The sequence below is a fragment of the Leptinotarsa decemlineata genome, unplaced genomic scaffold (assembly GCF_025532065.1).
Source record: "Leptinotarsa decemlineata unplaced genomic scaffold, Ldec_3_MD MMD2_tig00001064_RagTag_RagTag, whole genome shotgun sequence".
Classification (NCBI taxonomy): Eukaryota; Metazoa; Arthropoda; class Insecta; order Coleoptera; family Chrysomelidae; genus Leptinotarsa; species Leptinotarsa decemlineata.
Window position 1 is genome coordinate 14,249,948 of NW_027412558.1, and position 20,731 is coordinate 14,270,678.

A 20,731-nucleotide genomic window follows, 5' to 3' on the forward strand; every position below is an offset into this window, starting at 1 on the left:
TTCAATTTTACCATGAACACAAAAAAAGGTATTGAATATCCAGTATAAGGACACTTAAAAAACAAAATATCACAGTTAAAATACTTTTTATTTCCATATCACTATCAACACTTTTTTTACACAAAAAAAAGATTCACAATAAAAACTTGTTTTCATAATGCTTTATGAATTAGTAAATAATAATTTGACTACTGCCATATGGGTCCTACAATAAAATTCAATTGGAGTGAAACATCGAGTATGAAATTTAATAAAAAAGTGTGGTGTTTCACTTAGCTGATCTATTTTGCAGTTTCTTTTGCTCTGTACAGTACTGAAAATGACAAAAACAAAATAATTTTCAACACAGCATTACAGCTCTGCAGAGATCATTGATTACTAGAAAAAAATATTATAGGAATTGGCTAAACAGAAAATGAAAGTTGAAGTTTGATACTTCTTTACAGAATCTTGTCCATCTTTATACAGGTTCAAATTTAATCTATCACATATATTATGTCTTTGATCATTTGAGAATTGAATTTCATTTCCAAACTTTAATGACTCCATCATTAGATGAAGTAACCAAAAAGCATTTCGATGCTTTACACATAATTATATCAGAAATGCAATCTCTGTGGCCAGTAATTGGAAGTTCCGGGCCTGACCTAGGAGCCTCTTCCCCATTATCAGTTCTGACTGGACCATTCTCTTCGTAAGTAACCAGAGAGCCTAAAATATTATAGAATAAAAATAATAGTATATATAGTGTGCCCCGCTTTTCATAAATACACCCCTATATCTATGATGTTTAAAATGCAATACGAAACAGAAATCCGTCAAATTGACCAACTTATTTTTCCTTTAGGCACGCTGTTTTATGGGGAGTAATAGGGTCAATTATTCACGAATATTATACTAGGAAACAATGAAAACTGTTTTCAAATTGGGATTCAGCATCCACAAAAACCCATGTGCACAAAATAATTTTGGAAAGTGAAAAATCATCTCAATTCAAATCTTAGGTTAAGAGAGTTATTTTACTGCTTGATATACTTCACATATTAATCGATTTTTCATAGTTTAATTTCCTCAATTGAAAACTTGGGTTTTATGAAATAAAATATATTTACTGGAGAGAAGGGTTATAATTTTTATCAGTTCTTTCAAATCATATAAGGTGTATTCGTTTTAAAAATCTGAATTCGAGCGAGCAGATGCAGATTTGATACCACGTAATTACAGAGTGGACCGAGCGAAATATATTTAATGAAAGCTAAATTCATCTGAATGACAACTTAACATTTGTGATATTATTTTTCATCAGAAAACCTCTAACATATGATATATGGAGTTTTTTTCTCTCATAAATACCGGCAACAGATCTGCATTATTGAACGCTTGCCAATCGAAGCAAGCTAATTGAGTGCTCAGATTTGTATCAAACGAGCACACCTATATAAGTCGTGAATAATTGGGCTAGAGTGCATTAATTAATTTTACAATTTTGATAAGATTGTTGATAACCTGAAGAAGGCCAGCTCTAGAATACTACTATTGAAAATAAGGTTGTTACTGTAATTTCTCAACATCTATCTGGTACTTTCAAATTTTTCCTAGGTTCTAAGCATTGAAGAAAAAAGTTTTCTGAAAATTTTAAGCGTGTCATGTACATTTTTTCATAGAGCAAGGTATCAATTTCCAAAAATATTTTATAACACGTCTTTTGTTATATTAACAAGTTTTTAAAAAATTCAACATTGAATTTTATAAATTAATCTTTAATATCAATTCAAATTCTTTCAGTAAACTGTATTTGAAACTGTTGAATAATCAAGATGTTGAAATTGTGTTACATAAGCTTTCAAAACATTAATGGTAACAGGGCAACATCATAAAATCTCAATGGACTATCACACTGATATTTGGATAACCACCTTGATTTGAAATTAAAAAAATTGCGTGTTACTTCCTGACGAATGAACCATTTTCTTATAGAACTAATGAATAATATTGATTATATCATTTTTTTTTATTGTTAAGGTGTGTTGTCGACAGTGTATTTGCAAAAGTCACTCTACTACTATGTTAGAAAAAATATCTGTTGAAAACTTAAAAAAAAAAAATTTACCATCAATAACTCGACTTGTGTAGGCTAAAGTTATTCCTGGAGGATCAGTAGCAGCTGGTATGGCTAAATATGATTCACTAGGATTATCCAGATTCCAATATCTCAGTCTTTGGTCTGTTCCACCAGATAGCAGGTATGATGAGCGATCAATGGTACCTCCATGAAGAGCACATACAGTGTTCGATGTACCCTGATGATTAAAAAATTGCGATTGATTAGAATTAGAGTGGATAAGTTTTTTCAGAATCAAATCTTTTTTGAAGAATTTATATGACCTACATCCATTCAGTTTGCCTATTATCAGCATAATTGGTTTCAATAGAAATGAGTATGTTGAACCATTGTTATTTTTATTTATATATGGGGTTAGCCATAGAAAAAACATTAACCAGAAGTACTTTCAATTTATACCTGTAAATTTCTCAAAACTATCATCGGTTACAAATTATGTGAATATTATGACTAAACGTAGACTGGATAGTAGTTTCATTACAATTCATTATGAAATATTGCTCAAACTATAATTGCAAACAATAATGTGAATACTGAGACCACGTTTTCAAAAAAAAAAACATTAAAATTGCTCGATTTTTTACAAAAAATTAATTTGATTTTTTCGTTTGTTCTATACAAACAAAATGGTCCCATAAGATTTTCCCATATATTCACTTTTTAGTTTCAATTCGTCTCGGCAAAATTTTCCTAGTTATTACAAATTTTTCTTTCTGAAATAATTCCTAAACTATAGCAAGTACGGAAAAACTAGTGTTGTTAAATGTTTAGTATTGTTCTGTTTTTATTCTGTTATTCAGGTTGTTTAGCCTCTCAATAGCAACAAAAAAGGTTTTTAATTTTTTTTTTGGTATCAGTTTTTAGTTCCAACTTGTTTTCTGTAGCTGAAAATTTTCAAAGTTGATAAATTTTTCCTAGCCCAGGAAGTACCTATTTTGAGGCATTAATTTATAAATTAAGCATTTTACGGGTTAAACTTATATGATATTTTCAATGGGACTCGTTGAGATGAACATAATTTGTTCTATAAAATTTTTGAAATTTCCAATCAAAATGAGATTTTCCAAATTTTGACCAATATTTCCTGAACTACAGCAAATAGGGTAAAATAATGATGATGTATAATGTTTATCTTCTTGTGGCCAATAAATGTCCATATGTTTTTGACATTATTAGTTTTTAGTTCCCACTTGTCTCCCAATGCAAAAAAGTGGAAAAAAAATCAAGTACAATCATTGAAATCTATATTTTACCAAATAAATCCAGAAATATTACAGTTGCAAAAAAATTATTTGAACATTTTTTATAGAACTCTTTGGAGGTGAACAAAATTGGTTCTATGGAAAATTAAATTAGTTATCTGCAATACTGCAAATACATAAAAATATACTTTTCATATAATCATCAAGATTATCTGTACTATTCAAGTTTTAATAAATTGTATCAAACGTTCTGCAGTTTGTTGAGGGAAACAAAACAGGTCATAAAATTTTGGACATTTAAAATTTAAACAAAAAAAATTTAGAAAATTGTTCTTCCGTTTCACGAATTTTTCAAAACTAATCATTTGGAGATATAGAAGGGTGTTATGAGTATTGAAAATTTCAAACAAATATCTCAATTCGTTCTTCATATATTGTTGGCAAAAATGTTTAAGGCGGAAGAGCAGACTGATGGACAGATGACACATTTTCAAGAAATTCATTTTTGTCTACTCAAGAGATATTTCTCCGAAGCAATTAGGTTCATATATCTTCAAATAAAACAGTTTTAGTATACTACTCCTATAGATTGTAGTACAAAAACTGACAAATAAAGTGGCAATGCTTGAATATTTGCTACATTCCATACTATATAAATGGATTTATTTTCAATTACTGACCTGTTTAACCAATGGAGGCGATACACTGCCCCATAACGTCTGTTCTCTATAGCCAGTTTCAATGTTCCACATGGATATTTCATTATTGCCATGTACGCTAGACAGCACCCAAGAATTTTTTGTCGGGTGAGCTAACACTTTCCTAATCTTCACATTACCTACAATATTTTTGAAATGAGTTTTAATCGTGATAGACTTTTTTCACCAACCTGATGGATGATCGAAGTTCATTATAGGCAGCTGAAACCTCAAGTCCCAGGCAATATGGTTGCCAGTATTAGTTCCCAGTACTAACCAGTTCTGTTGAGAATCCAAGCAGAAAGTAGTGAGTACACTTCGTTTCAATTCATTTTCCAACTTGAAAGCCCTGCCGTTAGAACGAAGATCCCAACCAATCAAGTCTCCATACAAGGTTGAATAAACAATAATACTTTGAGACCCAGATTCCATGCACTGAACATCCACGGCATAACCATCCAAATCATCCACTTGCCAGGACTGCAATAATCTCATTCTGAAAACAAAGTCATTGAACTCACTCAACAAATATTTTAGTTATCCCACATACTTATTGCTACTTGAATCAACTCTAAGTATACTGATTGCACTGTTGTGGTAGGTTACTCCTAAAGATTGTCCCCCATCACATACAGTAGTTCCTGTAATCCTTACTCCATCAGCTAACTTGTAATGTTGCCTTGCTCGGTTAGCTATGTTTTTACCCTCTATTTTTGAACAATCCCATAACCTAAAAATATTTGTTATAAATCTTCGTTTTAACAAATGTTGGTATTTTAGAGTACTTAAAAATATTATTTAACTAGATAGACAGGATAAAGATAAGTGATGACAGCTACATTTTTTTATACTGACATACCTACCTTAGTGATACAAAAAGGTCATGTGATCTATCATAGATAATTTCAGAAGAAATAAAAAAGAAATGTTCACGATTGTGTCAATATTAGTACCCTAATAAATAATAAGTTTGCTTCTCAATATGGGGCCATCACCAAATTGAAAGCAAAATTATTCGATAAAGTTTCAGAACCTCAACTACTATTATGAACGAGGTAAATAATAAAAAATGGAGTGACCTAAATATCATTTTTATAGAGGTATCGTACCCAATCTATGGGTACGATACCTTTATAATAGGTACCACCTATTGAAAAATTACTCGAAGTGGCTGTATACGATCAGTTATTACATCATGTTGAGTCAAATTGTATTTTAATAAATAATCAGTCAGGATTTCGAAAACAGTTTTCATGGTCAGTCGGTAGCCAAGCGGTTCGGTGTGGGTGCTTTGTTCACTCACTCGAATTGACTGCCGTGCTGGTCGGTGGTTCAAGCCCTAGTCTGAACGATCGATCTTCACTTGCTACCGACAACCCGTGTTAGGAATCACACGTTAAAAGGTAAGACCTCGTTAATCCATGGCTCGCACAAGTTTCGACTTCTGAGGGTTGTCGTTCGTAGGGGTGCGACAGCTGGTTAACGGAAAAACAGATTTTAAACAGATTTTTAAACAGTCCGCGTTACAATTAACTTTATGCCATATAAAAACTCAATTGGATAATAAGAAATATGTAAGTACTGTGTTCCTTGATCTGAAGAGAGCATTCGAAACCATTGATAGTAAAATATTGTTGGTTAAACTCAAGCAATATGGGATAAGGGGCAAGGTATACCAATGGCTAAATAACTACCTCCAGCAACGTAGCCAAAGGGTACGTTTCAAGTCTGAAGTTTCGTCTGAGTTAGATAATGATGTTGGCATTCCACAGGGAAGTGTTTTGGGCCCATTATTGTTTCTATTATACATTAATGATATTAACCTCTTTGTGGAATGCGAATTCATTAACCTCTTTGCTGATGATACCTTAATTGCTTGTAGTGACGTCTGCCTAGATACGGCTATTCAAAAAATGGATAATGTTTTACAATCAATTAGCAAGTATTTGAGTTTGAATAAATTGAAATTGAATGTGTCTAAAAGTCAGGCTATGATATTCACAAGTAAATACAGATATGATACCATTAATATTAATAGCCTTAACCTAAACATCAATAATGAACAAATTGAAATTGTATCGAATATCAAGTATTTGGGCTTCCAGTTGGATGACTTTCTGAACTTCAATACCCATTTCAATTATATTCATAAAAAAATTTCAAAAAAACTTTATTTTTTCTCTCGTATAGCCCAGGAATTATCAACAGAAACAAAAATCACGGTATATAATTAAATTATTCAGCCGCATTTTGATTATTGCTCATCAGCCCTGTTTTTGTTTGATCTTACTAAGCTGAATATGCTACAAAAACTTCAAAATCGTGGCATGAGAATAATTCTGAGAACTAATCGTCTCACCCCCATAAGATCTATGTTAGCAACGCTTAATTGGTTCTCAGTCGAAAAAAGAATATATTATTTCACAATGATTTTTGTATATAAAATATTGAATAACCTGGCTCCTGTTTACTTTCATACATTTATAATATTGAATAGAGACATTCACACTTATAACACTCGGGGTAAAAATGACATTCACATTAGCAGCACTTCTTTTATCGCAGTACTATGAACTCTTTATTTTTCAAAGGTTTCCAAGAATTTAATAAACTACCAGACTTCATTAAAACATCATCATCGTTGAATTTGTTTAAAAAACAATTGAAAGAACTTATTAAGATGAAATAGATATCATTCTGAAAGCAATTCTTGTAATTCTATTTTTAAAATTGTGATTTCCGTATATTATTGTTGCATTGTATTTCTTTTTTTGTGTTTGTCTAATGTTGTATATATACACCGTTGATTTAATGGGGATATATATGTATATTAGGGTTACCTATTTTTAAATAAAGATCTATCTAGTAAATGTGGTAAGGTCACCCCCATCTTTAAGATGAATAGTCCATTTAGTTAAAGCCCATAACTAACCCATCTTGTTTTTCAAAATTATTTGAATATTATTTTCTAGGCATATTCTTAAAGCATGTCTTGGTAGAAATATTTTAACTAAATAATTTTCGTGGAAACAAATCAAATTCAACTGTTGTTTCTTCATTTTTGGAAAATAATTAGTATCACGTTAAGGTGGGGTAGTGCCCTGTTGAGATTTTTTGTGACCTCATTTATTTAATATTCACATCACTGACAATATTCATTTCATACTTCACAGTAAATAATTATTAAATAAATAGTAAAGGTTACAAAATATGTCATTCCAACAATATTTGAAATTCTAGTGAGAGCTGGTAAACCAATCGATATTCGAGAGTCTTTACTGAAGTTTACAAAACTGCTAAGGCTATACCAATTCATAAAAAGGATTCACATAATGATTTTGAAAATTATCGAAAAATATAAATATTGAGTGTTACATCTAAACTTATTGAAAAAAAACTGCAACTAATAGAATCATCTAGTTTTTGGAGAAATGTAAGATCCTAATGGATCATTAACATGGTTTTAGAACTTCTAGATCAGTTTAGACAGCTACGGTCAGTAAATTTGAGTGTATTTACAATGAAATTGATGACAGCAAATATGTGGTATCAACTTTATTCAAAGTATTTTATTATGTTCGTACTGATGTATTGGTTAGTAGATTATATAATGTTGGAATTGAAGTTTTTCTCCGCCAATGGATTAAGTGTACACAGAATCCCCCAATAAAATTGTAAATTTAATGAAATTTCTATTGTAATTTTGAAAAAAAATTAAATCAATGTAATCTGATATGTGCTAAATAGCCAGGCTCCATTAATGTTAATGCATAGTAATGAAAAGACCTAATATTGAAGTTTTTTTTTTATTTTGATGACGGAGACGAATTTTGGTCTCTGAAACTTTAGATGAGAACTTATAATTAATTACATAATTTTTTCAGATCTTGAAAAGTATAAGTTCTCAAAACGGTTAATAAATACAAGACCATAATCTAAATCATAGTAGTTTGCCATTTTTTCTGTGGTAGATGTGACTAAGTCAAGGAAATTTATTTAGGTTGAAGAAAATAGCTCTATAACTGATATATAAATAGACCTAATGACATCATTGTTATTCAAATGAAAAAAATTACCTCTTTTTATTTGAGGTGAATAATAACTTGCGATAAATAAACTTCATAGAACTAGCCACCATAACATTCACTATTACAAATGAGAAGAAATGAAATATAATATAGAAATATGATAACATAGAAAAAAATGTCTAGAAGAAAATAATAATTCTATACCTGACTGTACCATCTGATGAGGAGCTTGAAAAAAGAGGGGTATCGGGGAGTGCACATAGCTTAATCACAGGTCCTTTGTGGTCATGGAGATGACCTACCAAGGTGCCCCCTAACCGCCAACCTGGTGGCGGTAACTGAGGCCGCCATGTTGCCTGTTCGACCCATTCCTTATTCCTAAAATTAATTAGAATCAATCACAATTACTGGGCATAGACTGAAAGAAAATACCTAAGTACTTCATAGTAGAGGTCTTGCTGTCGTTTTTTCAAAATTGTGAGTTCCTTGTAACAGTTCGACTTGCGATCTATAAAATACAAAATTTTTTTAAATCCAAAATAGTTGAGGAATTGTTTGTATAGTCAATATAATCAAACATGCTTGCAGGAACTTCAAGTGTGGAAAAATTCTGGAAATATATTCAAGAAAACAACTCGACATTCATTTTACATAATGCTATAGAAATAAATTACATAAAAAATATAAATTTTACAAAATAAATTTTATAACTTTTATTTCACTAAGCTTATACAATAATACACTGTTATTATTCTATTAAGTTATGAATATACATTTTGAAGAAATGCAGGATATTTTGAAAATTTGAATCAGAAAAATCTATTTTGAATAAAAAAAATTTTTTTCAAAATTTTTAACTTAAAGATGTTGAACCCCCAAATGAAATTATTAAGTCCATTAATTATTCAAACTTTGCTTATTCGGGCTGAGTAGCCGTGTTCCAAGAGAGATATTAACTCCGAATGTTTCACCCATAACTATGATTGGCATCTTCAGTGGTCGCTGCCAAGTACTTTTTCTCGCGAAAAATGGTCAATCGCTCCTTGAATAATATACTATTATTCTACAGATGAGTCAAAGAAGTTGAAGCACTAAATCATTTCACCAAAGAAAAAAATTGATTTCAACGTTTTAACCTCGAATTCTCTTCATGCTCATGTTATTTTTTATTTAGATAGGTATAACTTTCATTATGACAATGTCTATAAAATAATTTTTTTGAAATTAATATCATTAATATCGTATACTCTTCCTCTTAGCCTTTGATGTTTTCAGACTATTTTAAATTTTTTTGTCTGATTGAAAACAGTTTTCGAACCTTCAGAATAAACGCCTTATTTTAAAGGTAGCCTTCGAAAGGTAGAAAAACTATTCATGGTCCCTAATACATTATCTCTAATTGTGCTTTTTTAATCGGAAAATCCCATCAATTTCAAGATCAAAATTATTATTATTATTATTATTATTATTATTACTAATCTCACATTGAAGTGTGTTTTTTAAATATGTTAATATATTATTTATTATCAAGAATCCGTTAAGTAATTAGTTAGTGCAAAGAGCAAAGATATAAATGAAATCTAAGGGAAAGGTGAAACTAGTTTTTTTTTTACTTCTGAAGATCTCAACCACTCGTGTTGGTGAAACGTTGAGAATACTCAAAACAAACGACGTTCAACAATTGCTGAAAATTACAATACTATTTCCTAAATTATCAACACTTCCTTATTTATTAGAACTCATTGGAATAAACAAATATTTACCACGGTAATTTTTGATATTTTCAGTATTTAATAGAATCAGTGTAATACGAAAAGTTCTCTGCAATATTTTGCTTTTTTATCAAGTATTTTTTTTAAATATTCCTCGAAAACACTTATTATTTTCCTTATTTCTCAACACGGAAAATAACAAGTAATCTGTATTTGATTTCGTTTTGGAAATAGAACCATCGAACGTATCAGCTCTGTACTATAGCACAAAGCTTATTGTACAAAATTTTACAGTTTTTGATTTGCACTCCAAAGATGGCTATTGTTTTCTCTGGCATGAAGGTCAAGGGGAGCTCAGTGCCAATTGTTTTTCATCAATAATTTGAAACTTTTTGATAAATAAAGTAATTCCCCAGCTTGAGCCAATCTGTTTAAAACTGTTTTTCCGTTAATCAGCTGTCGCCCCCATACGAAAGACAACTCTCAGAAGTTGAGAAACTTGTGCGAGCTAGGGACTAACGAGGTCTTACCTTTTAACGTGTGATTCCTAACACGCAACAATGCAACAAATATTGTTATTTAGTGACGGTTGTAGCGCTCAAAACGGTAATTGCACTTCAAGTAACACGTTAAATCTTGCACTCGAAAAAACATGTTTGTATCATCCAGAAATATTTAGAAAAGGGCCACACCCAAATGGAGTGTGACTCTATGCATTCTACCATAGAGAGGCAATTAAAAGGTAGAACCATTAATGTGCCAGCTCCTTATGTAAATTGGCTCGAAAAAATCTTAGACCGTATGAGGTGAGCTATTTAGATTACACTTTTTTCAAAAACTTCAGTAAACTCAATTTAATAAAATCAATTACACCTGGATTTGAAGTTGCTGATCCAACTGTTAACAATCTTAGAGCACTGAAGTATAATCCAGATGGTAAAATCGAGTTTAAGATTAAACATTCTGAGGAATTTCAAGATACGCCTATAATTCTAAATTAAAAGTATATATCAATTGAATTTCTTCCCTTATTGTACAAAGAATTGAAAATTAAATAAATAAAAGTTTGAGCATCTTATGTTTTTGAAAAAATATCTTGCCAAAGATTATCATAATATTTATGACAATATAAGACATGAATATCTTAACCATAATAATTACCATTTGATTCATTTTCAATATTATAATTTATGTACTCTTACTGAGCTTCTTCCAAGTTCTTCATGTTGTTTTATTTGTACTTATTTTCGATTCAATAAAAATAAAGTCTTAGGTATGTAAATATTAATGTTGTTTTGTTAGATGAAATCTGCATAAGTCCCTCTTCGTACTGGATATAACAATGAATTTTGCATAACTCCTTTATTTTTCAACAGGTAACTATTATAAAAAGAATCAATACTTGATAGCAGTTCCCTAAATGTATTTTTCATCCAAATTTCATTTTCACCCAGATTATATTATTTTTAAAGAATTAAAATCGTTTTTTATTCTCCTGTAAAATTTAGGTTCTTGGACTTGTGCAATTTTCACATTAGGCCGACATATAGCTATCTCTCTTTGATGTATTGTGTGCAGGCCATCATCCAAACAAGAGTTCGTGCTGATTGAATAAAAACTGTTTTGTCTTATTCACTTGTAGTGTATAATTTACAAACAAAATAATTTAAAAAGTAACTTACAGTGTATGAAAGATCGCTCATGTAAACTGGCATTTGACGAAGGCTCGGTGCTGTTATACTGATTATTTCCTTCGGGATGGGGTGATGAAGGTCTGCTAGAAGTCGATCTTGAAGGGGGTCCTCCGGAATTGGTACTTTCTGAATGTCGTGTCAACACTTCCGAACTATAATTCCACTCAGAATTAATGTTGGTTTCTAATGATCCAGAAGTGTTAGTTCTGTGCAGATTTCTGGATTCGGCAGGGTATTAGTTGGAATAGTTAATATTACTCAGGACAATTGGTTCAAGTTGATGCTTTGAGATAATAATAACTTAAATACTCACCTATGCGGCATGAAATCTACTTTTTGTGGTTCATCAAGATATATAATCAAACTTTTAACATTGCAGCTCAATGGGCTGAGTTCAAGTTTTCCTTCTGACTGCTTGTTTTGCTTACTGTCAAGAGCCCTTCTCGATTTATTAGTTTTTTTCAAAAGATGCCCCATTTTCAAAAAATAATTCTCCATGCTCTCATTCATGCCATTTGCTTCTAGTCTTCGAAACAACTGAAAATCCCTCATTTGAAGAAGAGGTGGTCACTAAAAATGTTAAGGACTTACACTTTTCAAACTGGTCTGAGAATCTCTGTGTAACCCAGTATTTGGGACTCTCCCAGTATTCACATAATTTCTAACTGACATTCTTTCTTTCATCACATCCAGAATAGCATCAATTTCTTCATGACAAATAACACTATCGTACACATTTCTTGGAATAGGGGTGACAAGAGAATCCATAAATTGTACATAACTGAAAAAATATAACATTTGAGAATTTTAAAATTCTGACCAAAAAAAAAATTTCCCCACATATTGAATACAGAAGCTCTTAATGAATGTCATGTGGAACATAGAAATTTTAATGTCAGTAGACAATACACGTCAATAGACAATCTGTAGATTCGAATTTTGACCTATTTGGCTCTCATCAGTACATTGTAGCCAAGCGCAAGGGTGAGTGCTAATTGGTTGCATGAAACACACATAATAAGTTAGAAACATAGTCGCAAGTTCGTCACCAGATTGCAATATTTATTTAATTATTCATTTATTGATTTACAGACTTGCGACTTTACACATAGACGCACATAGAGAAGGGTAAGAGAGAAAAAAGAGAAAATATAGGATGGGTATTTTGAAAGGTATGCTATCTTCTCAAAATGGGTATACTGAAATGTGTGATATCAAATGGTAAATGATTGTGAAGCTTGAAGGAAGATCTCACTCTCAATATAATAATTTGAAATTATATATTATACTCACTCCTGCAGTTCACATAACTCATATTTCATGTAAGGTCGCAATTTTGGCAACATCTTAGCTTGTACATCTAATGTTGACATCACATTTGCTGCTGAAGAAATAAAACCAACAAGAGCATGTCTTATCCATAAATTGGGATGCACTAGAAGATATGAACACTCAGTTATCAGTTCACACAATGCAGGTTTCGCGATCAGTCCCAGCTCTGTTATGGAAGACATGGCGTCTATGCTCTTTGCAATGACAAATTCAGAGGAATCCGTTAGACCCTGTGAAAAACTGAGTCGAATAACATCTTCACAGCATTTTGTCAACATACCTGTAGCAAAAGTGGGATCAGGATAGTAGCACAGTGCCAGCCAATATATGATACCAACCCAACAATAGTATCAAAGAAATCCTCACGTACTTCCTTATCCTCCTTGTCATTCAAAAATGTGATCATATGGGAAAGGATTAAATCACATGCTGAAAAATAAAATTGAATGAAGTGAATACCAGAGAGTGAATCTGTTTAACTTAAAGGATTAACAGATTTTTATCAACTGTAGCTTTTTCGCCAGATTCATATTTTTGAAAAAATCATTTCAAATTAATTCAAGATACTCGCTCTCTCTACAGAATATTCCAACAAAAAACTTCAGATTTCAAGATAAAACAGAAAAATTTCCCACAGACCCAATCAGTAACATTTTTCTTGTAATTATAATCTCCTAATTATGCCTGCCGGTCTCCAAAATGTGTTCTTTCTTTTCATGTAATCCACTTGTGAGCTTTTTATTTTTCTACATTGTTAAATATCCTATTTTTGTATTTAGGGTGTCATCGACATTGACTGCATTGGTCATGTCCTGGGTAGGCAATGTTAATAACTCCCCGAGCCATCTAGGGAGCATCATAGCTATTCGCAGTTCGTCAGCCATGTAACGTTGCAGAATCCTCCCAGCTTCAACTAGATAAATTCTCTCGAGAAAAATATCTGGTCTAGGTTAGATCAAACTCACGACTTTCCAATCGTGAGTCGGGCGCGCTACCACTGCGCCAATTCACCGCTTGAAGACATTTATTATTATTATTAAACTCAAATAAATTGTTCACAAGTTAACTTGATATTTTCAGTTGTTCTCGGGCATAACATAAAATTTGAAGAGTATTGAGACATTTTCAAAACCCAACAATGGAAAATGGGAAATCTGATTTTAAGCACTTTTTGACATTTTTTTCTTCTATGACATTTTTGTTTGTCCGCAAAGAAATGGCGTTGAAGACCATTTAATGTTTTCAATAATAGGAAATATTTAACTTATTCAAATCACATTGATGGATGAAGCCGTTACTACGTGGTAGGAAATCATAATGGAGAATGAAACTTTCTATGTTTTTTACAACTTTTATTTGTAACTAACGTTACTGCAGTTTCGTTTGAGTTTATTGTATAAGTTTGAAAATGTCCGAATAGGACGAAACTGCAGTAACATTAGTTACAAATGAAAATGGTAAAAAACATAGAAACTTTCATTCTTCATCATTCAAAGTACATTTGCTTAACATTTAAAATACCCTTATTACTATAAAATCAACACTCATATTAGTATGTAGGTATATATAAAAGAATTACATCAGTAAAGTATTCAAAATCAAGAACTAATATAAAAACATAACAAAATACAAACTAAAAACAATACAATAAACATATAAGGTCTTACTATAAACATATACACATTCAAATTCAGTTGCAGTCAACTTATTTCTCAATAGCATTTGGTGAACAGCTGAAAATATCTACATGGAAACACATTTCTATTTCTCAACATTTGAGTAATTGGTATCTCCATTGCTATCTCCAGTTTGTAGATTCATATTGAAACTAATTAAGAATACAATTTCATCAGTCAATATTACCTGTAGAAAAGCACATTCATTAATTACTGTCTGATTTTCTAATGTTAATAAATTGTGTTGATGAGGATGAGTAATCCACCCTTCGTAAAAAACCATCTTAAATGAATATTATTTGATTTTTATCCCAACAGCAAACCGTTATTTTAACATCTTCAAAAGGAAGAATAATCTTCCTCTTTTTTTTTTTAATAAATAAACATGAAAATAAAAATTGAGTGTTATAAGTCAGTTAGAAATTCTTCAACACTGTAGTACGTTTTTGCAAAAAGGAGTTTTTTAATTTCTTGTTTGAACCTAACGGATTTTTTGCATTCTTTAATCAAATTAGGTGACTTGTTGAAAAGTTTACATCCATTGTAATAAATACTTTTCTGGTAGAGACTTGTTAAATGCTTCGGTGCTGGTTACGAGTTTCGTAGATGTGATAAATTTTCTCTGATTCAAAAAACTTCCTATTTTTGAAAACGGAAAAGCAAACTTCATAGATGTAGACTGATGTCATCATTAAAACTAGGAAGTTTGCAAATGCTCTCGACATGCATCAGTTGAATTTAAATTTGCCAAAATACGAAGAGCTCTTTTTTGCGAGGCAAAAACTCTAGAAGCAAGGGGTGAAGTCCCCCAATGCATACAGCCATATTTAAAGTTGGAATGAAAGCTTTATTTGCTTAAATACTTCTCAGATGGGTGATGTTAGAAAAACGGACATTATATACTTATGTAAACTTGGTCTATACATCAAACACAAAATAATGTTTAATACAATTTGATATTTGATGTAAATTCAGAAGTATAAATGTAATATTTTCTGGTTTGATAATGAACTTACATGACTTTATCATGTGGTGCAATGCTAATTCCCTGATATTAAAACAAGTTCTCATTTGATATTTCACATCACACAAGGGATGAAACTCCACTTACCTTTAGTATTTCCGAAAAAAACACAAAGTTTTATGATACTGTACTCCATTAATGTTCTTTTTACTGTAGACTCAGTATCAGTGAGAAGAGCGGCGACAGTATTGGATACCATAGAATGAAGAGCATGTAGTTCCAACTCATAATTGAAAGTATATTCATCTCTCTGGTTATCAATATTGTTTTCATACCAGTTCTTTTCGATTTGATCCAAATACCTGTCAATTAAAAAGTTGAAGCATTATGGTACACAAAAATAACTAGGTATCAACTATTTTTCGAAATTGTGAGAGCTAATATCAAATAAAAATGATGATTTTTTCCTAATTATTTTTTGTCTGTCTCTATATCTACAAACCATATTAAGAACACTTTCTTGCACAGAACTGCTTTTTATAATTTTCAACATTCAATCAACTACTCTTTATTGTCCAAGAAGGTTACCGTGGGTGTTACAAGATGGCAGTGTTTCATTGGCTATTAAAAAAAGTTTCAATCTCTGCAGAGATTGGCTTCTCGGCTCATACCATGGTTTCACCAAATGGTGGATTACACACCACAAATTTAAAATGTTAGTTAAAAACTTATCTATAGAATAAAAACAGTTTTCCAGTAAATACACCTTTGTTTTTATTTTCAATTGGACATAATCATTCATATCTTTCAATAACTGCAGCAGTTTTTTATAAAAAAATACCTATGCAATTATAGATAATAGATGTTTGGAATTTTGCGAACAATAACAACTACCACTCTGAGACTATATCAATATAAAAAAGTGTATACCTTAAAAACTCACCTGATTGATAATTCAGCCAGAGTAGAAATATGTTGGGCGTATGCTGCTCTGACACTATAATCTGGATCGGTAGCTAATGGCGCTAGTTCAGGGAGAATGTACTCTGGAAATATATTCTCTTCGGATCTTGGAACTGTGTCAATCAATTCCAGACATTTAGTAATTGTTTCCAATGCTGCTATTTTCACTCTAGAAGAATTGTCTCGAACAAAGTACATCTGAAGAATGACAAATTTATCAGAAACCAAAAAAATATTTTTCAACAAATGTTGAAAAGAATTGGCGAAAGAGAAAAATAAAGAATATATCTTTCTATTTTTTTGGGAAAGAAATTTTTTGGCTTTCTACTACTCCATCTGATACAAAAAAAAGGGGATGAGAGAATCTTCCAAAGAAAGGAAGGAAGTAATCAATTTGAAACTCTATACATGAATGTGTAGATCATGCAAAGAAGTAACTTTCAGACACAAACTGAACACTGAATTATACAGAAGATACTTTTCTCTACTCAGTTTGTATTTCAAACATTTGTTGTGGAATAAGAATCAGATATCATTCACATGAGTTCTACCATTCTTATTCCACAACAAATGTTTGAAATACAAACTGAGTAGAGAAAAGTATCTTCTGTATAATTCAGTGTTCATATAGAAGTATTTGTTTCAAAAGAATTATTTTCTTTCGTGTAATTCAATGTTTATATAAAAGTAGCTGTTTCAGGAGGACTTTCTTTCAGTTTGTGTCTGAAAGTTACTTCTTTGCATGATCTACACATTCATGTATAGAGTTTCAAATTGATTACTTCCTTCCTTTCTTTGGAAGATTCTCTCACCCCCTTTTTTTTGTATCAGATGGAGTAGTAGAAAGCCAAAAACTTTCTTTCCCAAAAAAATTAATCACTCCTAAAAATAGAACCCCTTCAATTTAAATATATTTCTAATTTTCTACTGTTTCACTCACGAGATTTAAAACAACTTAGATGTTTAAAAATTATATCTCACTGACAAAGTCATTTATAAATTTTAAAGTAAAAATATAAAATGTTTAAATAACTTTCTCACCATGTATGGCAAAATTCTGTCTAAAATTGTTTCATTACTGGCATGAGATGCCAGTTCAAGCAATATCCAAAGGCTGTCTCGTTTCGACGAACAATCTTGTAACCCTCTTACACAGGAAGTGACCAATGATATTATAAGGACGACACCTTCACAATCCCGATTATCCGATTTGGAGTCCTGGTTTTCATTATTCCGATCTTGCTTTTCTTTCCTTTTATCTGAATCTGGGTCAACACAATTATAAATTCCTGCTATGTCATTCTTCAATCGCTTAATTTTCTCATCAGAAGTCAAGATTGGACTGGAGGAAAATATCAACATATAAGCCTGAAGAAACCCATAGAAATATTCTGGAAACAAAGTGTTGCGATATTCGTTGAGGTAGGTCTCAGCTGATTTTCTCTGTGTTGGGTCTTTATTTATCATACTTGAGATTAGAGACCTTAGGTCTGGGTTTCCTAATTTGTCTAAATGCTGATCTGGAGAGTATGTACCAGAGCAGTAGGATAAAAGCTGGGAGTATTCAAATGGGACATGAAGTTCATTCCAGAGTTCCAACAAAGCACATCTAAAATTTAAGATTGAAAATTGTCATTAATTTTTGTTTTCATTATCTAAAAACTATATATTTTGGACTTCTGGATCTAACAAATTTGAGGACAGTTTTAATACTTATACTATATATACTTATATATATTATACCCCATAATGATAATTTTATTCTTCCTAAAAGTTTAAACACAATGTATAGAAATTAATGTGCAATACTTATTGAACAGGTAAAGATATAAAGAAGGTCGTTTGATTAGAAATGATAAATATAAAAAATGAAGCGACTTTAATCAACTTACAAAATTGGATATATATGTTATTTATAGGTCTTCTCCAACTTGTCTTTATACTTTTTATTCTGAACTAAAAGTTTCTCGACAAAAATGGGTAAATTGGTAATAAAAACACCACAATCATAATAAATTACATAATTTATTGAAATAAGTCAAGGTTCAACACGACCAACCTGAAAAACTTCGAAACCCTTAGGTGACTATGGGATGCGGTAAAAAATATATAAAATGAGTAACAAAATTGACTGAATTTGTTGAGAGAGAACAGAAATTTGTTTAATTAAATGTATGCAGAATGCAGAATTGTGTGAGACACAGAATTAATCCAATACATTATTTTATACATACATGAAAATCATGAAAATAAAAGTTTTTTCATATATCTTGATCACCAATATTTTTTCAACACCAAAAATTATGCAAAGTTCCATAAGGACAACACAATTGAAAATTCTAAGATAAATTCGATAACTTACCCAGCTGAAAATATGTCCATAGCAGGTGTAAGAACTTCAGTATCACAAACAGATTCAGCAATCGAACTGTTACTATCTATAATTGTTGTGTTGGGATATAAGAACCTCTCGGGGGCAATGTAGCACACCCTTCTTCTTGACGTATCAAAGAAATATGAATAGTCTGCAGGATTGTCCACAGGAAGGAAGACAGGTTTGAAAGAGGCAAAATCAACAAGTAACACCCAGTTCCAAGATGTGACTGTGATGTTTTCTAACTTTATATCACCATGACACACCCCAACTTTATGGCATTGTGTCAAAGCCAACAAAATTTGAAATGTAATCCACCGTTTTTCAATGTTAGTTAAAAATGGTCTGGTACTCAATCTATCGTAGAGAGTGTATTTTACATATTCTCTCATTATAATCCCAGCTTGTTCTGTTACTATTATTCTCTGATAAGGAAGACAGTTGGTAGTAGAACTTAATTTTTTCCTAATTTCCTCTAGATGATCTTTATATTTTGAGAGAGGTAGAGTAGGATCATGTATTGCAAATACCTTGACTACTATCCAACCTTCTTGTGATTCAGCTCTTGCCACTTTAAGAAACCTTGTGGCCCCCAAACTGAAAAAAATTATGATAATCAATGAATTGAATGTAAACAGGTAATGAGGTACAATAAAATGTGGACATACCTTGCATCGAACTTCACATGGGGAAGATCCATAAGGTATCTATCAACAGGAAAAATCTGGGATGGGGCAATGCCCACAAGCTGATTTCCCATTTTTGCTTAGGAAAGTTCTTGTTTTTACAGAAAAAATATAGGTATATAAATCTCTTGTTACTCTGGAATAAGAATAAAACAAAGTAGTTATGGACCTTGTAGCATACATATTTTCATTGTTATATGGAAGTCCTCCAAAGAAATGGAAATATTACTAACCATTTAAATTGTAATCACATAAATCACACCAAATTTAACATAAAATCTCTCTAAATACTTTAATATTTTCACAAGACCAAATATGTAAATCTTGATCAATAAAACTGCAGTTGCATAAGGTAATCCATTTTAATTTTTTTTCAGAAAGAACTCAATGTTATAAAATAATGCTAAGTTATCAGATTTTTCCAAAATTAGCAAGCGAGAATAAGAAATGATTAAGACATCAAGAAAGGTTTGACTTCATTTAGTGATTCTAGTATATCATTCATTACTTCATCCTATAAACTATATTTACCAGAAATCAACTTGTAATCGATTGGACGACTTCAGTTATTATTATATGTTATGAATTCAGTTTCCTTCAAATGCCATCTTTAGAAAAGTGATATATATGAAAATTTGTATGTGGCTGGCTCAAGAGTTTTTTATAAGTGAGGTATACAATATACTAAGTCGATAAAATAGCATTTTTGAGGTGAAAAACGCTTCGCTAAATGAATAAAATAGTGGGAAATATTACTACAAGGCTACTTCACCTGTTTCTTTGTAAAAAATAAACAGTAGATATTGTGAATTGTATAGTGGTTGAAATTGATTATGCTTGTTCCAATCACTTCACCAAAACCTAGATGGTAAATGAAAAATAAACAGATACTTTCAAAGCCACCTTTTAGAAAACAAAGGATATAACAATATTTTCCAATGCTTCTTTGTTATATTTGTTTTGGTTATGTTCACCTTCAACAGGAATATAAAATTTAATGGAAATAGTAACTCAAATACCTTCAATGACTTTCATTATTCCATACTAGGTAATCCCCATGTATTTATTTCACATTTTGCCCATTTCCGTCTGTAAACCATTCATCATTTCGCTAAAATCTAAAAACAATAACAAACATTTTAGAAGATGTTATAGTGGCAATTGGCAACTTGCGCCGTCCAGCCAGGAACTAATAAAATTATTTTGTTGGCTAAACTGGTTACCTGTTTCGTTGTTTATGAAGTGTGCACTACGTTACACTGAAAATGTATCTATCTTTT

General features: G+C 31.2%; 1 protein-coding gene across 3 annotated transcripts; it reads right to left on the reverse strand.

Annotated features, from left to right (window-relative positions):
• Positions 1-69: 69 nt before the first annotated feature.
• On the reverse strand, positions 70-20,620 carry Vps15 (Vacuolar protein sorting 15). 3 transcript variants are annotated; one of them, XM_074175728.1, is made up of 18 exons: positions 20,471-20,620; positions 19,434-19,587; positions 18,754-19,362; positions 17,433-18,000; positions 16,372-16,589; positions 15,576-15,790; positions 13,069-13,217; positions 12,750-13,018; positions 12,048-12,237; positions 11,770-11,993; positions 11,445-11,608; positions 8,483-8,558; positions 8,255-8,428; positions 4,573-4,752; positions 4,214-4,518; positions 4,005-4,162; positions 2,111-2,300; positions 70-711 (listed from the first exon to the last, which is right to left on the reverse strand). In XM_074175728.1, exons 2-18 carry the CDS (start codon positions 19,523-19,525, stop codon positions 524-526), a joined length of 3,969 nt encoding a protein of 1,322 aa, XP_074031829.1. In that variant the 5' UTR covers positions 19,526-19,587; positions 20,471-20,620; the 3' UTR covers positions 70-523. The 3 variants fall into 3 exon arrangements, with proteins under 3 accessions (XP_074031829.1, XP_074031827.1, XP_074031828.1); XM_074175726.1 differs by having other exon boundaries at positions 11,445-11,674; XM_074175727.1 differs by lacking the exon at positions 20,471-20,620 and adding an exon at positions 20,224-20,365 and having other exon boundaries at positions 11,445-11,674.
• Between the last annotated feature and the right edge of the window lie 111 nt (positions 20,621-20,731).